The sequence below is a fragment of the Uranotaenia lowii genome, chromosome 2 (genome assembly GCF_029784155.1).
Source record: "Uranotaenia lowii strain MFRU-FL chromosome 2, ASM2978415v1, whole genome shotgun sequence".
NCBI lineage: Eukaryota > Metazoa > Arthropoda > Insecta > Diptera > Culicidae > Uranotaenia > Uranotaenia lowii.
The window spans coordinates 316753242-316773718 of record NC_073692.1 but is presented as its reverse complement, the minus strand read 5'-3'; the positions used below and the strand labels follow the sequence as shown (position 1 = coordinate 316773718).

Below are 20477 nucleotides of genomic sequence, written 5' to 3'. Positions count from 1 at the left end.
GTTTTTTTCAATAGTAAGCAGAGCTTTGTGGCCTTTTTATAACTGAAAGTTTTTGGCGAAAACAAATCTGAAAAAGGAAAGATAAATCGAATTCACTTTTTCAACATCAGAAATTCAACACGACTTTTTGAATACCCGATATTGAGAAGGTGTATCATTAAATCTTTGTCATTTTTTCAATTCTCTCAATTTTTTTTAAAGTACTTCCTGGCAAACATTCGTTCATAAAACATTCTTGTTAAAACTGTTACTGTTATTCGTCATCACTTCCATTTAAAAATCTCCTGGAGCCTCCCAGAATGATAACTAAGATTGTGAAAAATATGTATTCAAAGAAATCGCCGTCTTCTCAGCGTTGGAAGTTGAATCGCAAATTGACTTTGTAGGATTTTTTTCCACAGTTAAAACTTGTCCTCAAACCTAGATTTTTTCCTTCAAACGGTAAAACCCCCGTTTCTTAAATTGAAATTGAAAAAGGTGGTCGAAATCACAGAAAAATTTTCAATTACACATATTTTTAAGCAATTATCTACAAAACTACATTCTTAATTCTAGAATTTTTATGCAGATTTTTAATATTTTTTCTCTTATTTAGATATTATTGGGAAATAATTTCTCTAGTAATATAATGACTTTGGTAATGGGGAATGCGATTGAAAAATGAAATAACTCAATTTATCGATGTTTGTTATAAATTTTCTATCAAATTTCTGAAAAAAAAACATCAAAGATAATTCTCAAAGACCTTTTGGGTCGAATCACAGAATTTCAGATATCTATTGCTTTTATCAAAAACTTTGATTTTTATCGGTAACTTTGATGCCGGATAATTCAAGTTGATAAAAAATTCAAAAACGTTCACGTAATCATTATTATTATACTTTCGTAATTTTCGTCAATATTCAGAAAAAAACATTTTCACATGGTTTTGGTTTTAATTTTTCCCAGTATTTTAATGCTAACCAAACCATCCTTTTTTTCCGAATTCGATAAAATGATTTATAAATATTATCTGCTGAGCATATTTTTTATCATAAAACTTTATTTTTGCTTGAAACGAAAATAATGACTTGACTAACAGGCTTCGAAATTTCTTTGATCATGTGTAGCTTCCGATTTTTAGCTGCTCTTCCTCACTTCAATGGATTTTACTTTTCAAAGTTGTAGGAGTTTATAGGAGTATTAGGAAAAATGTATCCTGATTCCTGAATAATAAAAAAAAACTCCAATATTACATTACGCCAATAAACAATATTGCATTTATGCCTTGAACAGAACATAATAAATGCTTTAAAAGCTGGGGAAAAGGTTGACAATCTGAATGACTATTGGGAAAATGCAGATAAGCGCATATTTGACCATGTCATATTCCTTTTTCCTAGTAATCCATTGTAGAAGAAAGTTTAGGCATGAACATTTGAGAAAAGCTTCGCGGGCCGCACATAAGGGTCTCGCGGGCCACATGCGGCCCGCGGGCCGCGCGTTGCTCACCCCTGGTCTACAACCGTGCATCGAGCCAAAAAACGAGCCGAACTATCGACTAACAAGAAGATGATCGCGATGATAAACAAAATACGACGGCCAAAGTGCGATCCCGGAGGCTGTACACGACGATGCTGACGAAGTTTGACTGCGTAGTAATGGACGACGAAACCTACGTCAAAGCAGACTATTTACAAGCAGCTTCCGGGACAGGAGTTTTATACGGCGAATGGAAGGGGAAAGGTAGCAGATATTCTCAAGCACATGAAACTGTCAAAGTTTGCTAAGAAATATCTGGTTTGGCAAGCCATCTGTACCTGTGGCTTGAAAAGCAGCATTTTCAAAGCTTCCGGGACTGTCAACCAAGAAATTTACGTGAAAGAGTGTTTGAATAAACGTCTGCTGCCTTTCCTGAAGAAACACGGTTGTTCCTTACTGTTTTGGCCGGATTTGGCACCTTGCCATTACGGTAAAAAGGCCAACAACGTGCAGGTGGTTCCCAAGGACAGGAACCCTCCCAACACGCCAAAGCTCCGTCTAATTGAGAAATACTGGGCTATTGTCAAGCGGAACCTAAAGAAGATAAAAAAAACTGCTAAGGACGAGTAGCAGTTCAAGGCAAGCTGGCTTTCTGCAGCGAAGAAGGTGGACAAGTTGGCTGTACAAAATCTGATGGCAGAGGTTAAGCGTAAGGCCCGGCAATTCGGATTTGGAAAAGCGGAAGCCTAACTGAATATTTTTCCTGAATTTTATACTAATTAAACTTGAAAAAGAAATTTAATTTGATTTTTGAAATAAACGATTTCACCGATTTACACGCGTTTTCCCTTGAACAAATTTCGACCGTATCACCCTTTATTGTAGTATTTCAGCGTGGCCAGCTAACTGGGAAAACCGGGAAAACCCCGACAATTGAAAATGGATCCGATAAAACCTTGAATTTCGAATCAAAACCGAGAAAATTCTTAACGCATCTTTTTTTATATGTATATCGAGTTGTATATTATCAACCTATTGAATCCTCAAGTTCATTTATAACATCATGAGAAAACTTTTTTCTCCATAATCGTTTATTTAAGAATTGCCAACACTTCGGGAAAAGCTGAAGAGGTCGGGATTTTAATCCCATGAGTGAAAAAGTCGGAAATTACATAAAAACCGTGATTTTTAGGATCATTGTATACATTTCAGTGCTCTGAAGTATTCCAGTTATTATGTATTTAGATGCAATAACATAACAAAACGTCGTAGAAAAATATCTTGAGCATAAACTATTTTTAGCTCTCGGACATTGTGCACTGCAGTGAATTGTAAAAAATGTTTTGAAAATGAATAAGCTCTCATAACTGTGCAGTTTGAGTACCTACGTTAAATTTTGGTAATTAACTTTTATAGTGTTAATTGATGAAGCATGGAAAAAAGTTGAATTGAGTCAAGTTTTGACTGGATCCAGTTCTAGATAACCAAGTTTTATGCTCAATAGCTATCTTAAATATAACTGGAATTTTTGTTCTCTAGGCCACAATTAATGATGTTAAAAACTTTTACAGGAGCTATTTTTTTAAGATTAGGGGAAAGGCGGGCTATATGCGCATATTAAGGAAAGCACTTAAATTTTCTCCCATATTCCAATAGATAGGAGTCTAAAAACTATATCCACATGAGCAGACATCTGTTTTATATACGTTATAGCCATTTTTCTGTTAAAATCTCTTACAGTTTTTGTGAAAATAATTTTGTATTAGAAGAAGTCAAAATAGCCGATTTCCGAAACTGGCGGGCTATTTGCGCATATTTAGCTATATTTCATTAATACATATTTTGATATTATGAATTGAAAGTGGTAGAAACGATTGTTAATCATACGCCAAGACTGAAATTTTGGTGAAATTTTTTACATCACTAGTTATTTTGCATGAGACATAGTTAGGTATTCCATATGGCCATATTTCATGGTAATATTTTGTTCTTATCGTATTTTTATCGGATCAGTATGAAGTTCTTCTTTTTTCGCCGTAAGATCGTGATTTGAGTGTAGATTTAATGTTTAAATGATAAAAAGTAAAAAATTTATAAGACTAATCTATTTTTCTTGATATAGGCATTTAACCTGCCTTGATATGGGCATTCAGAACCAGTCTCTTATTCCGATATCTTATCATTAATAACTTTGCCTAAAGCTTCAATTAGTTGAATTTCCAATTTCCAGATGAATAAGAAAGAATAACCATTAAAATTTTTGTCCACAGAATCTGTTCGCACGATAATTAAAGTTCAATATATTACAACAAAACTGACAAAAATCTTATTTGAATTTTTAAATTTTTTCGACTTCATACAACAATTTAATTTTTTCATGCCAAGTGTTAGAAACGTATTACCCTCAAACTGAACTGATTAGATATGATGAATCTCCAGCCATATCGTCAATCGGCTGTATGCGCATATTACCCAATATGCGCATTTAGGAACACTTTCCCCTAACACTTTATGCTGAATCGATATTTGAAAAATACTTAAGCAGAAATGTGAAAACATATTCAAACTGTGGGAAAAATTCTGAACGGTTCAACCAGAATATCAAATAAATTTTGTGAACAACGTCGACTAATTTTCATGAGAAGCCGAGTTCTTATGATCAAAGATTGTTTTTAAATAAATTACTCATTCTTCACTGTTTTAAGTTGAGTTTATGGTAAATCACATAAATTCTGAAAAAAAAACAAATCACCTTTGAAATTTCGGAATTATATACATTAAGAATTTCACAAAAATCAGGATTCAAAAGGATAATTTCACCTTAGAATAATTTTCAAAAACTGAGAAAAAAAACTCTAATTTAGAGTTCCAAAAAAGATAAGGTACACCGGGGTAAGTTGGGACGCGGGGTAAGTGGGGACAGAGTCTATTAAAACAATACTGTGAACTATTTTTTCAAAATTTTAATGCAGAATGTTAAATTAACTTGTAATCTATCCACTAACTGTATAAAAGATACGGTTCCGACAATTGCGGATGTTTACGGTGACTTTTAATAAATTTTATATTTTTAACTACGATGTCGAGGTGATGTGCATCTTTTTCAATCGCCAATTTCTCATAAACTAGCTGGCTCTTGGCAAAAAACTCTACATTGAAACAATCCTTACATTCAAAACAACCAGTTAGGAAAAGAAACGACGGTTAAAAATTGAGAGAAAAGGGTTTATTTAGAGCATGAAAAGTTGGGAAAAGTACTTGTTTTTTCTAAAATAAGTATATATTTTCGATAATATCGGATTACACACAATAATAATTGAAAGATGCCTTATTAATAGTACCATGAACTTTTTTCAAAATTTCGGACGGTTCGAGCAATAAAGTAACGTATTTAACCAAAAAAACACAAATTTGTTGAAAATTTCCTGAGAAATCAAAGGGAAAATCTACCGTCCCCACTTACCCCATAAAGCGGGGTAAGTGAAGACACCAGCAGTCCATAACAATTTACGTGATAACTTTTTTCGCTTTGCGTCTATCAAGCTCATCTCTTCAGCATTTGTGAACAACATGTTCTGCATCACATTGAATGCGATTTTATCAAAATTGACCCACTGCTGATTCTTTAATGATTTTTTAAAGTTGAACTATACGAAAAACCGTCCCCACTTACCCCGGTGTACCTTACATTTTTTAGGTCGGACTGAAAATTCAGACTTCTTAACCTATTTACCTAATTCTGATTAGGTAAATAGGTTAAGAATTCTTTTCGAGATGTCGTGATGATTTCAGAATGTTTAGCCAGAGTAAGATTCACCTAAATCTGTTCTCAAAATTGCAAAAAAAAAAAATCCAATTCAAATATCAATTAGTAGCAATGACCACCAAACTTGATTTCTTATTTTGGAAATTTAAACAAGAATGCGAATTATGAATGCAAACTTGAAATTAAATTTTTATTTATGGATTAGTTATTCAATCTAAAATACATCGTTCGAAGGATTAAGTTGAGGTTAGAATAGCTAGAATTATGTTCTTATTTTTTGCATTTCAAACCTGATATACATTTGCATTTGTGTATTTTAAAACCTGGAAAATAATAAAATCTCAATCGAGAAAACAGGGGAAAAAACCGGAAATTTTCAAAATTGACACTCGCTGACCACCCTGGAATTTGTATTGTTTAGCCTAATTCAGTGTTGTTAACATATCAAACTATGAATGACGAAGAAAGTACATAATTTTCAATTTGATTCGAACACTAACTCTTTCATTACAAAAAAAAACTCGAAGCGTTCTCTACATTTCAATGCGTTAAAATGACTGGCGGTTGCGTTAAGACTAGCAATTTATAATTGATGGTGGCTCCTGAGAGTAAACCCTAACATTGTTATCAACTTGATTATTTTCATTTGTATTCATGAGAACTAACAGTGATTATCTAAAGGTACTAAAGCATCGATGGTCTACGAAAAGCTTCTGTTAAATATTTTATAATGAGAATTCTTAACTCTATCCACAAAAAAGAGTAGGCGTTTGCTAAATTGTCAAGACGTGTTTTTTTTCGGCTGTAAAATTTTGCTAAAAAGTAAAATGAAAATTTAATATATTTAATAGATTATTTCATTCAAATACGGTGTAACTTATAGTGGTGCGAGAGTGAAATCGTGTGTGTATACAGTACCGTTCATAATTGTATAGAAATTGGAAGCACGCGCACTGTCACTTCGACTTTGAACTACCATAACTTTTTACTCTGATGATATTTTTTGATCAAATTTTTTGCGTTATATAGATCAACTATCACATTAATATATCACCAAATTTGAGCTTTCTGAAGTTTGTGTGGCCTGACAAACAGTAATTCTACAAAAATCGGACTTTTTGGACTTTTCTCATTCAAACTGCAATATTTCTGAAACTACGCCATATTTTTTATTGAAATTTTGCAGAGTGATTGCTGAAATATAAAGCTAGCATGTCTGAAGTTTTCGAAAAGCTCTATCGATGCGATCAAAAGTTACGCGAGGTGCAATATTTCAGGCATGAACCTTGAAATGCGATTTTTATAGAATTTTGGACGATTCATGAGAACAATATCGTTTCCTCCACCAACCAGACAAAAAAAGGCTGTAAAAAGCAATGAAGAAAAGAAAAAATGGAATAAATGATCCATTTGTGTTTTGAAATCAGAATCTCGTGATATTGTTGTGATTTTTCGGTTGAAATAGATTTACTGGATGTTAAACAGAGAATATGATTTTCCTATGGAAACATTCGTCCAAAATTCTATAGAAATCACATTTCTTCATCCATGCCTGAAATATTGCACATCGCGTAACTTTTGATCTCATCAATAGAACTTTTTGAAAACTTCAGACATACTAGCTTTACATTTCAACAATCACTCTGCAAAATTTCAATATAAAATGTAGCGTAATTTCAGAGATATTGCAGTTTTAATGGGAAATGTCCAAAAAGTCCGATTTTCGTAGAATTACTGTTTCTCAGGCCACACAATTTCCAGAAAGCTCAAATTTGGTGATATAATAGTGTGATAGTTGATCTATTTAAAGCAAAAAATTAGATCAAAAAATATCATCACAGTAAAAAGTTATGGAAGTTCAAAGTCGAAGTGACAGTGCGCGTGCTTCCAATTTCTATAAAATTATGAACGGTACTGTAAGTTGAGTAAAAGAAAATTATGGGTAGTCGCTGAGTTGTTCCATCAGATTTCCATTTGACTTGTTTTGGAAATATGATAAAAGTCAGCGGTTGATGTGCTGCTGGTGATGAGATTATTTAGGTAACTTTTCAGGATTCTTTATTTGTTTCAACAGTTGGAAGGGAGTGAGATGAGTCAAACCTGTCCCAAGCCAGTGGTAACGGACCCCTTGGTTGTGTTGCAAATATTGTTGATGAGTTAAGCATGAACAGTATTTGAAAGTGCGATCGAGACTTCCCGTACCGACTCTGGTCGAAAGACCTGTTAGCCACTGGTGGGTCAAACATGCATACATACAGAATTCTTAACTCTATCCACAAAACATTTAACCTCACATTAGCTTCCAACATTCGTGATTTGCCTTATACCATTCGTTATCGAAAACTCGAACTTTTCTACTGAACAAATTTTATGTCCACTTTGAAACTTATTCATTTTTTTACGATTCTGTTTGATCCTCATGTCCCACATCGTTCATGTCCGCTCTACTTAGTAGCCGAAAAAATTGAGTACAAGTATGTGCGCACCAAACGAAGAAAATTGAAGAACCGCTTCCCGATCCCATCCCTGATCCCATCTTCTCTGACCCATCTTGCCGTTGTTGGACTTGCCCGAACACTTCTTTCTTCGGGTTAGGTCTTAGTTGCCGTTCACGATCTACTCGAATCAGTCTAAGTGTGTCGTTCCTGCCCGCGTTTTACTGCTTTTTATCTCGATCCGGTTGATTTCTGATTTTTACGATCTTTTCGGGAAGGAAGTATACCGCGTCGTTTAAGGAAAAAGTGTGGGATTCATTCGTGCGTGTTGCGTTTGGAGTGAAGTTCCTACTCAGGATTATATTTCTGGCTGATAAAATATAGGAGGGAAAGAATTAGGAATCGTTCACCAAAGTGCAAAATTGATTACGTGAGCCCTGTTCTGTATTTCTATTCATTGTCATCAAACGATTGCTCAATTGAGTGTCGTTTATTGTCACAAGTGTATATCGCTACGCGTTGAGCCATTTCTTCCAGCAAACGTCCGTAGAATTCAAAAGGGTGGAGTCTAGAAAGTTCGATTTTATTTTATTCCAACTGGTGTTCCATCGAATGATAGATAGAGCTTTGTTTCTATAACCCGATTGAAAAGTTACAATCTTTACATAACCGCTTAACGTCCGGAATCAGCAGCGAGTTGCAGCAGGGATCGTTTTAATTTTGTGCTATTATAGTTGTTGGGTAGTCAAAAATAACGACGGGTTTTGGTACACTGAGGATCATCGCTCGAAGTAACTGGCGCAGGCGTACCGAGTTGTTGATTGATTGATCGGAAAAGATTTTTGTTGTCTTTCTGTTCGACAACAACGATCGTTTGACTTCTGCTGCACCCGCCGAATCGGAAAAGTCTCCCCTCCCCAATCATCATCAATCGGTTGCGGCTTTGAGGAGTCAACAAAAGCCGAACGTGTCGGGGAATTCCCTTTGAAGCCGAGGGTAATTCGAGCCTCCCTTAACTTATCACCGGAGTAATCAACCAATCTACGCATCATGATTGAACCGACCGAAGAGGTGAGTTCTCTTTATTCCCTGGTTATCTTCTTTACAATCATTTTATCGATATAGCACAATTATTCTAGGTATGCTATCAATAAAGCTTTTAAAGTCTATTAATCCTTATAAACAACACTACCATACAATGGTTGCGATTTTCAGCAAATAAATCTCAACAGACCTTTCCAACTTTAAATGTACCGATCAGCTGCCCTATTTTCAACAAATTAAAATTGCACTTAAATTTTTTAAAACAATCTATGAATATATGGTTAGCCTTGTACGTTTGAGGTTCTCGGAAACCTTGAAACATGACCTAAAAGATATTCAGAAACACCGTTTTTGTTTACCGTTTGTCAACAGTAGAGAATGCTTGGCTCATGTGAATATGTTGGCATAGTAAAGTTGAAATCGGTTGAAGAAAAGGCTTGAAAGGCACGTCAGTTATATTCTCCCTGCGGCTAGGCTTAGTTAAGAAATATCCCAAAAAACAAGAATAAAATAAATTAATTGTTCTGAGTTCTACACAGAGAAGAAAATCGAGCTGAACTGATACTGATAACTGGTTTATCACTTGTTACACACTTAGATACACTTAGAACACTTAAATATGAGAGCACGATACCTTCGCATCCGTTCCCAAAGACGATCAAGATAACTCGTTCGAAATCATTTTATCTCTTATCAGTTTTAGTAAAGGGTGATACGGTCAAAATTTGGTCAAGGGAAAACGCGTGTAAATCGGTGAAATCGTTTATTTAAACAATCAAATTAAATTTCTTTTTCAAGTTTAATTAGTATAAAATTCAGGAAAAATATTCAGTTAGGCTTCCGCTTTTCCAAATCCGAATTGCCGGGCCTTACGCTTAACGGGCTTAACCCCTGCCATCAGATTTTGTTCAGCCACCTTGTCCACCTTCTTCGCCGCAGAAAGCCAGTTTGCCTTGAACTGCTGCTCGTCCTTAGCAGTTTTTTTTTATCTTCTTTAGGTTCCGCGTGACAATAGCCCAGTATTTCTCAATTGGGCGGAGCTCTGGCGTGTTGGAGGGTTCTTGTCCTTGGGAACCACCTGCACATTGTTGGCGGCGTACCACTCCATGGCCTTTTTACCGTAATGGCAAGATGTCAAATCCGGCCAAAACAGTACGGAACAACCGTGTTTCTTCACGAAAGGCAGCAGACGTTTATTCAAACACTCTTTCACGTAAATTTCTTGGTTGACAATCCCGGAAGCTATGAAAATGCTGCTTTTCAAGCCACAGGTACAAATGGCTTGCCAAATCAGATATTTCTTCGCGAACTTTGACAGTTTCATGTGCTTGAAAATATCTGCTACCTTTTCCCTTCCTTTTGCCGTATAAAACTCCTGTCCCGGAAGCTGCTTGTAGTCGGCTTTGACGAAGGTTTCGTCGTCCATTACCACGCAGTCAAACTTCGTCAGCATCGTCGTGTACAGCCTCCGGGATCGCACTTTGGCCGTCGTATTTTGTTTATCATCGCGATTTGGAGTCACTACCTTCTTGTAAGTCGATAGTCCGGCTCGTTTTTTGGCTCGATGCACGATTGTAGACGATACACCCAGCTTATTTGCGGCATCTCGGAGAGAGAGGTTAGGATTTCGCTTAAAACTACCGGCAACTCTCTTTGTCGTCTCAGCGGCTTCCGATCCAGACTTCCTGGCTGTCGACAAACGTTCCCCAAACACTTTAATTACATTTGTAACGGTTGATTTGGCAACTTTTAGCGATTTTGCCAGCTTTGCGTGTGAGTAGCTCGGATTTTCGCGATGCGCGAGCAAAATTTTGATACGCAGCTCTTTTTCCTTGGACGGCGTTTTGACAACTGAAATGCGAATTCCAAAATCAAAATAGGAGCAACATTTTACACACAAACACCTTCAACATGAGGGGTGTTCAGGTTTTTTTAAATGCAATATTGAAAGAAATACGTCAAGTTGATATTGACCAAATCTTGACCGTATCACCCTTTACGAGGTAAAAATAAATAGGATAACTAAATGATACATATAAACCAATCGCCTGTCGAAATTGTAGCAAAATTCTAAATAATATCTTATTTAGTTTAAGGGTGGTCCAACATACCGTCCAGAGTAACTATCGAATAAACGAGTTATGTCGTCGTTCATAGTGACGAGTCGCTATGAATGGAGAGAGCAGTAAAAAAATTTAACATAAGGTACACCGGGGTTAGTGGGGACGCGGGGTAAGTGGGGACGCGGGGTAAGTGGGGACGCGGGGTAAGTGGGGACGCGGGGTAAGTGGGGACGCGGGGTAAGTGGAGACGCGGGGTAAGTGGGGACGCGGGGTAAGTGGGGACGGTGGCTATAAAAACAATGCTGTAAACAATTTTTTCAAACTTTTGATGCAGAATGTTAAATTTACTTGTAATCTATCCAAAAACTGTAAAAGAGATACGGTTCCGACAATAGCGGATGTTTACGGTGACTTTTTGTTAATTTTCTATTTTTAACTACGATGTGGAGGTGATGTGCATCTTTTTCAATCGCAAATTTCTCTTAAACTAGCTGGCTCTTGACGAAAAACTTTACATTGGACCAATCCTTGAATTCGAAACAACAAGTTAGGACAAGAAACGACGAATAAAAATTAAGAAAAAAGAGTTTATTTTCAAAAATCTAAAATGTTGTCTCCAAACCCTACCTGGGGTAAGTGGGGACGATTTTAGCTTTATTTAGCATTCGGATCATGAAAAGTTGGGAAAAGTACTGAAATAAGTATATATTTTCGATAAAATCGGATCTCGTGTGTTGTAACATAAATTAAACACAATAATCAGTACCATGAACTTTTTTCAAAATTTTGGACGGACCGAGTAATAAAGTAACCTATTCAACCAAGAAAACACAAATTTTTTGAAAATTTCCTGAGAAATCAAAGGGAAAATCTACCGTCCCCACTTACCCCATAAAGCGGGGTAAGTGAAGACACCAGCGGTCCATAACAATTTACGTGATAACTTTTTTCGCTTTGCGTCTATCAAGCTCATCTTTTCAGCATTTGTAAACAACATGTTCTGCATCACATTGAATGCAATTTTATCAAAATTGATCCACTGCTGATTTTTTAATGATTTTTAAAGTTGAACTATACGAAAAACCGTCCCCACTTACCCCGGTGTACCTTATACTTTTTTATTTCAAGGAATAGCATCGACACTTCTCGAAGCTATTCAAAATCGGTCCGTTACCCTATGCCAGTGGTCGGCAACCTTTTGAGTCGCAAGAGCCAAAAACTACAAATTTTCAAAACCTCATATTTGAAAGAGCCACAAGATTAATTGTATTTGTTATATAAAAATGGAGGCGTTTTCTTTGTAACAACATCACGTATTAGTGGTCGGTCGGAATGAAGTGATATTTGGTATCCGAGGGTTTTTTGGGTCAGAGATGGTTTGTATAATAGTTTCAAGAATCTCACTTTTTATGAAAGGGGGGTCCCCATACAAAGTTATCTCTTCTTCACATCTTCTTATCTTATAAATAAAAATGGAGGCGTTTTCTTTGTAACAACATCACGTATGAATGGTCGGTCGGAATGAAGTGAAATTTGTTATCCGAGGGTTTTTTGGGTCAGAGATGGTTTGTATAATAGTTTCAAGAATCTCACTTTTTATGAAAGAGGGGTCCCCATACAAAGTTATCTCTTCTTCACATCTTCTTATCTTATATATAAAAATGGAAGCGTTTTCTTTGTAACAACATCACGTATTAGTGGTCGGTCGGAATGAAGTGAAATTTGGTATTCGAGGGTTTTTTGGGTCAGAGATGGTTTGTATAATAGTTTCAAGAATCTCACTTTTTATGAAAGAGGGGTCCCATACAAAGTTATCTCTTCTTCACATCTTCTTATCTTATAAATAAAAATGGAGGCGTTTTCTTTGTAACAACATCACGTATTAGTGGTCGGTCGGAATGAAGTGAAATTTGGTATCCGAGGGTTTTTTGGGTCAGAGATGGTTTGTATAATAGTTTTAAGGATCTCACTTTTTATGGAAGGTGGTCCCAATACAAATTCAACTTTATTTGTTACGATTTCCATATGAATCTATTCACGAGCACGGTGCAGTTAAGGACGTGTAGATGAAATTAAACATTTATTACGATTTATACTTTAGAAGGTAAAACGAAGTTTACTGGGTCAGCTAGTTTGTTATAAATAAAAATGCATGAATAATCAATAAAGATTAGTTTTACGGAAATAACTTTAAACTCATTAGAGTTCTAACTCTTGGATTTTTATTTTTAATTTTTTCTGATTAAGTAAATGGATTTTCATCGAGATCATCAACACTTCAAACATGGTTTGATTGTATATCAATTTTAATAAGTTGGCAAATATCGAGTCAAGAAAGCTTTAAATCCAATTGAAGTTAAATTGTATACTTTGCATGACGAAGAAAAATACAGATATGAATATTTTTACAAAAGCAGAATAATTATGACTGATGCGACAAAGAAAAGATTTTAAACTAACAAATTAGAGAATTAAATTTTCTTAAAACTATTAGGCTTTTTTAAGACAGTCCCTAGATTAAGCTTATCATTTCAAAAATTCAGAAGTATGAAGTAAAATTCAACTAAAATTTATGTAGTCGAATTTAAATCTTCAAAAACAATGAACCTGAAAACTGGTAGAATTTGTTAAATTCATGTCATCAAGCGAACGTGTATTCAGAATTTTATGCAAAAAAAATCTTAAATCTCATTTTATGACAAGTGTGATTCTTCAGTATTGTGCGTTCAATTAAATTGAAAGTGCAGGTGTTGCGTGACCAGTTTAATTTTGTAATAATGTGATTTTTTAGCCTTCATAGAAAATTCGTGACAAATAATAAAGAATGAGCACATTTTAACTGACAAAATCAGTTGAAGGACACTTTTTAAGTTTTTTCATATAAAAAATTAATAAAAATAAAATAACGGTGATAAACTCTTAATCGAAAATGATAAATAAAAATTATGTCCGTTACCGAAACTTTGATAAAATTTGCGTACTTTTGGTAATTATTGGATGCACGCATCACACTTGAAATTTGTGTTCAAGATTCAAAGGTTCACATTTTTATGTTTAATACATACAATATAATTATAAAAAAAAACTGATTTGGGGTCAATTTAGTTATTGATAACCATGCTTGTCCAACACCTCGCAAACAGAACAGAGCAGAGAACGAATTACACTTTTATCATTTCGGTTTCCGAGTGCAATGCTCAGCCGATCAACGTTCACTTATCTTTTTGCCGAGTGCGCCCGATTGCGGTTGCTCTGACGGTCGGGTGGACGTCGCTCGCTCTAAAGAAAAGAGAAGGAGTTGGCTAGAAAATTGTGCTCTAGCGACGCTGCTGTGTCGCTCAGTGTATCAAGCCAGAAAGATTTCAATGCAGGAATGTTTTCTACAAAAAAGCCGCTATGCAGTGCGGAACAGTGCATCAGTTGAAGAGGTCCAATGTAGCTTTATGTATGAACTATTTTCGTACGTAGCCGGGCCGGGCACTTCCTGGCAAATTATTTGAAAAACATATGCCAAGTTTCACGCAAATCGGTTCAGTAGTTTTTGAGTCTATAGGGAACAGACAGACAGACAGACAGACAGAAGTTCATTTTTATATATATAGATATCAAAATATGCGCTTTATTATACAGAGCAATGTTGTCGAAAACACCAGCATTCTATCTTAACTACCTTCGGCGTTATTAATTTAGATTTATGTTCTGCATTGTAAATTCTGACGCACTTCCAAACATCGATCCAGACGCAACCGATGAAGACAAACCGAGTTTTCTGTAAAGCTTCTCTTTCGCCCGAGTGCGAACGAATTTATCTGCACCGAGAACGCACTTCATCAGTTTGCTTGCTTCTCTTGCCCACACTCGGGTGGACGCTTGGTCGCTCTGGAGGTAACGGAGCATTTTTTTAAAGATTCTCCGTTTGGGAAGAGCACAGCGAAAAAAATACACGCTCTTACACTGAACGGGCAAATCTGAGGAGCGATGCCAAGCATGTTGATAACAATTATTTAGCCTGTGTTTAAGATTTCAAATAGATTTTCTGAATTGAAATTTTAATTCATTCTAAATTCTGATTCGAGTTTGAAAAACTGTTTAACTTAAATTGGTAATTCTCAATTCTTAGTTTTGGAATCTTGTGTTTGAATTTCATGTATCTAATCAATTTTTTAACCTCTTATTTATTTAGTTTAGCTTTCCAGAATTTTTCTGAACGTATCCAGGCCGGGCTAATCCGAGCATTGGGTTTCTAAATTATAAACTCAAAACCGGGTGATGTCCGGCAAATCTAGCGAAAATCTAGGTTTTTTACAAAAAAGATAAAAGAAAAGCTGATAAACAAATACACGAAAAATGATTTTTACCAAAGCCCATCAGCAACGTTCAAATCTTATTTCACAATTAAAAAAAAATCATGCTAATTTATTACGCTAAAACAAGTTGAGAATTTGAAATTTCGTAAAAATAGTGAATAATCCTGGAAAAAATCGAGCCTTTCTCCTCGATATCCGGACTACCGGACTAGACCTGGCATCTTCCAATTTTTTCTGGGCAGGCCCAGGGTAAACCGGACAATCTGGAATGCTAAGGCCGGAACAAATATCAATTTCTTCTTTTGTCATCCCCCCTTTCAAAATTTCCAAAAATAAATAAATAAATAAATAAATAAATAAAGTTTAAAGTATTTTATGAAAATTTCGGAAAACTTATCGAATATCCGAAAGATGGCAAGAGCACAAAACAAATTGTGAAAGATGGGAGTCTTACCAACTTTTATATGCTTCATTTTATTGAACTTTTCGATAGTAAATTACTTGACCTGTGGGTTTTTTGCTATGATATAGTATGCAATTTTATTGCATACAAGCTTTCATACAATTTAGTCCAATTTATTAGTTTTTGCATTATTTTTTATTGTTCCCTTTCCCTCCTTGCATTGATCCAACTCCAAGTGACAAAAGAAGGATTTTAAATTTGTTCCGGCCTAATGACGTATCAATATTCAGATACGTTAAAGTTGTCGTTTTCAATGCAAATAAATATGATAGGATTGAGGTGGTTTTTCCAATATTTTTAAATTTTTACGCGTCAAAGTTGTAAATATTTTCGAAATAAGATTTTGGAAATTTCAACTGATTTATTTTCATAGAGGAGAAAAATGTTATTGCAGTGCTTAAAATATAAAATTTGATGAGGGTTCCGTTGTTTGATAAGAAAATAGAGACTGTCTAAGAACAACTTTTTTGTAAATGATAAACTATGATTTTCCTGTGTTTTTGTTGAATTAGTTTTATTTAAGTTCTGTTGTTTCAAAACAACAGTTATTTTTTGAATTTACGTTTAATGATAAATGAAATGATAAATGGGGTAATATGCCCCATCTACAAGAAGGGCGACAAATTGGACTGTGAGAACTACCGAGCGATCACGGTCCTCAATGCCGCCTACAAAGTGTTGTCCCGAATCCTACTCCGCCGCCTAACGCCACAAGCAAACAGATTCGTGGGAAGTCATCAGGCCGGCTTCATGGAGGGACGGTCTACGACGGACCAGATATTCACATTGCGGCAAATCCTCCAAAAATGCCGTGAACACCAGGTCCCCACGCACCATCTATTCATCGACTTCAAAGCCGCATACGACACGATCGACCGTAACGAGCTATGGAAAATCATGGACGAGAACGGCTTTTCCGGGAAGCTGATCAGACTGATCAAGGCGACGATGGATGGAACGCAGTGCTGTGTGCGGATTTCGGGTGAATTGTCGAGTTCATTCGAATCACGCAGGGGGCTTCGACAAGGTGATGGTCTATCCTGCATGATGTTCAACGTGGCGCTAGAAGGTGTTATTCGACGAGCGGTGGGCGAAATGCGGGGCACGATTTTCAACGGATCCAGTCAACTTATCTGCTTTGCCGATGACATTGATATAGTCGGCAGATCATCTGCGGCGGTGGAGGAGATCTACCGCAAACTGAAACGCGAAGCAGGAAGGATTGGGTTAATGATTAATACGTCCAAGACGAAGTACATGCTGGCCTGCGGATCCGAGACCGACCGAACTCGCTTGTCCAGTAATAACAAGGTCACGATCGATGGCGACGAGCTGGAGATAGTCGAAGACTTTGTCTATCTCGGCTCACTGGTGACCGCAGACAATGACACCAGCCGTGAGATCCGGAGGCGAATTATCAGCGGAAGTCGTGCCTACTATGGACTCCACAAGCAACTGCGGTCGAGAAGACTTAGCCCTCGCACGAAGTGTAACCTGTATATGACGCTCATTAGACCGGTTGTTCTCTACGGGCACGAGACATGGATATTGCTCGAGGAGGACCTGCGTACACTCGGAGTATTCGAGCGACGAATGTTAAGAACCATCTTTGGCGGCGTACAGGAGAACGGAGTGTGGAGGCGAAGGATGAACCACGAGCTCGCGCGACTCTACGGCGCACTCAGTATCCAGAAGGTGGTGAAAGCTGGCCGGATACGCTGGGCGGGACATGTTGCGAGAATGCCGGACGACTGTCCTGCAAAACAGGTGCTCGCTACGAATCCGGTTGGAACAAGACGAGCGGGGGCGCAACGAGCGAGGTGGTTAGACCAAGTGGAGCGTGATCTGGCGAACGTGGGGTGCCCGAGAAATTGGAGAACGGTTGCCATGGACCGAGTGAATTTTAGGAATTATGTTCGTCAAGTTATGTCGTAAGACGGAATACTATGTAAATACGATAAATGAAATCTTGATCTCAAAGCTGATGCTTAGAAAAAAAAGCCATTTGGTCATTTCCGCTTGTTCCTGCAGCCGATGCAATTTATAAGTTCTGTTTTGGACCTATAAAATTCCGTGTGCCAGGTCACAAGACTCAAATATCGCTTAAGCACAATTTTATAAATATTTAATTAAAATATATATAATATTAGCACAGTGAACTAAAGAGCCGCAACTTTATATCAAAAGAGCCGCATCAAAAGGTTGCCCTATGCCTATTTAAAAAAAATTGGACAGCATCGAATATCTTTTCGGGGGTATTTACAAGTTAGGTTTGTGGTTTGTTCACATGAAATGTACTGCAAGAACCAAGGAATAATTAAAATCAAAAGTTTATTTTATATATTAGTAACTAGTTCACTAGTTACTAATAACAAGTAGTACATCTCTGATGATTTTTGAATGAAAAAATTGTGTTCCCATTGAAAATTAAATTTCGTTATGCTAATTCAGGGCTGAATGCTTTCCATACAGAGCATGCAGCAGTCTAACTTTAAAAATTCTATTATTTCCCATGTTTAATCTGTGATAGATTAATTACTTTCTGAACTGGGACCATTTGGGGTCAAAGTAATGGAGACGCAATTCAATCAGCTTGAGCAGCAGAAATCAGTATTATCAATCGGAAGCTTCATCTAGTAAAATTTAACGAGGGTGACACTCATTATAATGCTTTTCACGTTGGCTTATAATTAGTGAGTGTTTTGTTTTGTGTTTGCGAATAGATTTGTTGTCGCGATTGTTTTCCTGTAAACAAAATCAAGATAACCCTAATGCATCCTTCTAATGTTTACAGATGATTGGTGTTATTCCTGATGTCAAAGCTAGAGGGCATGCAGAGTTGTTGTTCAAACAAGTTTTCTCAAAGGAGTGTTTTGCATTCTATTAGCTTGAAGCGAATAACGGTTGATTCGATTTGTAGAACTTTGCCGATCACGTTCTACTATTTTTAACCGTAGATACATGTACTTGTTATCTTTCCATTACATGGGGGAGCTTTTTGTGTGCTTTTGGGTTCTTAGTATGGGTAGCTGATATCGACTAACTTGATAAACACCTACAAAATATTATACTTAAACACTGCCTCTCGATAACAAACTTGCGCAATGGCGGTGGCGTGACACACCTCCAAAACAAGAAAAAAACGGAGGTAAATTCACAGCTGACGTCATGATGGAATGGCAGGAAATCGAAGTTCCATGAACGAATAGGCTGGATGAAGGTGCATGCCGGTATTAAGAGAGCTGCGTGTAAGTAGCTGTATGTACCGCAGCTACATTTAGACATGTTTCACAATTCGCGGTCGTCACCATGACCTTCCAATTTCCATTTGGAAGGATTAGTGAATGTACAGTATTTTAGTAGTACCAATACCAAATCATTGAGAAGAATATTTATACCTTTTCAAGCAATGTGGAAGCAATTTCATCATTGTTGCGAAAGTTTATTTAGGTCCCGTTCGATTGGGAACTATCTCAATTAATTCAACCAACTGTTAAAAATAGTTTGAGTGCATACCTTATATGAAGAGCGGATCATTGTTGCACGTTCTTAGTTTTTAGTTATTTCTTATCCAGTATTTACATCAGAAGGTCACAAGGGGTGCTTCCCCGCAATAGAAGAGTGTCACGCCATGTTGTGTACTCAGTAGATGCTTGTCGATATGTCTTTCATTTGACATCATTACGTAACCGAACACCCGTTACGATTTGTATCAGTCTATGAAATTATTTAAAATAAACTCAATCGTTAATGGTTTTCAGATCGTTTTCACAATATTTTATCACATGGAAATTATAAAAATGATTTTATATTTTCACGTTTTTGTTTATACATCTTTCCAAATTAGGGACAAATATTCGACCGAAACAATCAGCTGAGTGCATCTACTACCGGCTCTTATCAGTTTGCTATTTTGCTTTGATGCGACCCAAATTCTGCATCACTGTTATCTTACACACAAAGGAATGACATGCAGATAACACAACTAAACAGAAATTCCTTACCGCACGTATCGTTCAGCTTTGTACGTTAGTGTTCTGAAAAAAAAATTCAGGACACTGAGCCATTGTTGGCTCATGGGATAACTGATCTATAAGTTCTCAACGAAATTACAAATAACTTGTTTGGCGTCTAGTTTGAAAATAAAACTTTAAAACAATTCTGGCATTGAAATGCTAATTGCTAATTATCCTTCTCAGTTCGGATTAAAACCGCTCAAAAATAATTATCCTGCTAATATTTTGTATACAGATTTATTTTCACACTTAATTCTCGGCTAACTAGCAGATAAACAAACTCCAACAAGTGGGATTAGACAAGTAAGAGTGCTGATATATACTATACTAAATGTTGCGTGAATATAAATTGATCAACAACAAATTAGCGGACTAATTACCAATTCGCGTTTTTATGCTACAGACTGAACAGTATACTAGTTCACTTTTCAGCTTATTTTCGCAAATCAACCCCGGAATCATATAGGTTGTTGCTATAGCATTTTCAAATATTCCTGACAAATTTTAGATCTTTTGGACTTATCTCTGTTCTACGTAATGAGTTTTTAGCTTAGCTTAGCTTAGCTTGATCAACTACTCACATCCCCACCTTTAACCATAAGGCTCTTTATCAATGTACAAAACTGATGCTCTGTCTTTGAACATAAATAACGGCGCCGGCCACGTCCCAGTAATCAATAGATAGTAGGGAAAAATAGAGAAAAGGGATGAAATATATGAAATTGCGCTTCAATTCTGAATCCTAGCAAAATAATTTTGGTTGGAGTGGGGGTGAAATGGATTATTTGGGAGACATTTTGAACTAGGTGAATCGAATAGATTATTTTCCTAACTTTTATTAGTTCCTATTGGGAGCTTTCAATTGATAAGAAGGCATAATTTTATATTGAGTAGAACAGGGCTAGAAGTTGGAGACTTTTTT

General features: G+C 36.4%; 1 protein-coding gene across 1 annotated transcript in view; it reads left to right on the top strand.

Moving 5' to 3' along the window:
• The first annotated feature begins 7848 nt into the window (after window positions 1-7848).
• Window positions 7849-20477, top strand: part of LOC129748889 (hexokinase type 2) — a 127545-nt gene continuing 114916 nt past the window's right edge. The window contains exon 1 of the mRNA XM_055743674.1: window positions 7849-8733. Within this exon, the coding sequence (XP_055599649.1) occupies window positions 8713-8733 (21 nt within the window). The 5' untranslated portion in view covers window positions 7849-8712. The remainder of the gene's footprint in view (window positions 8734-20477) is intronic.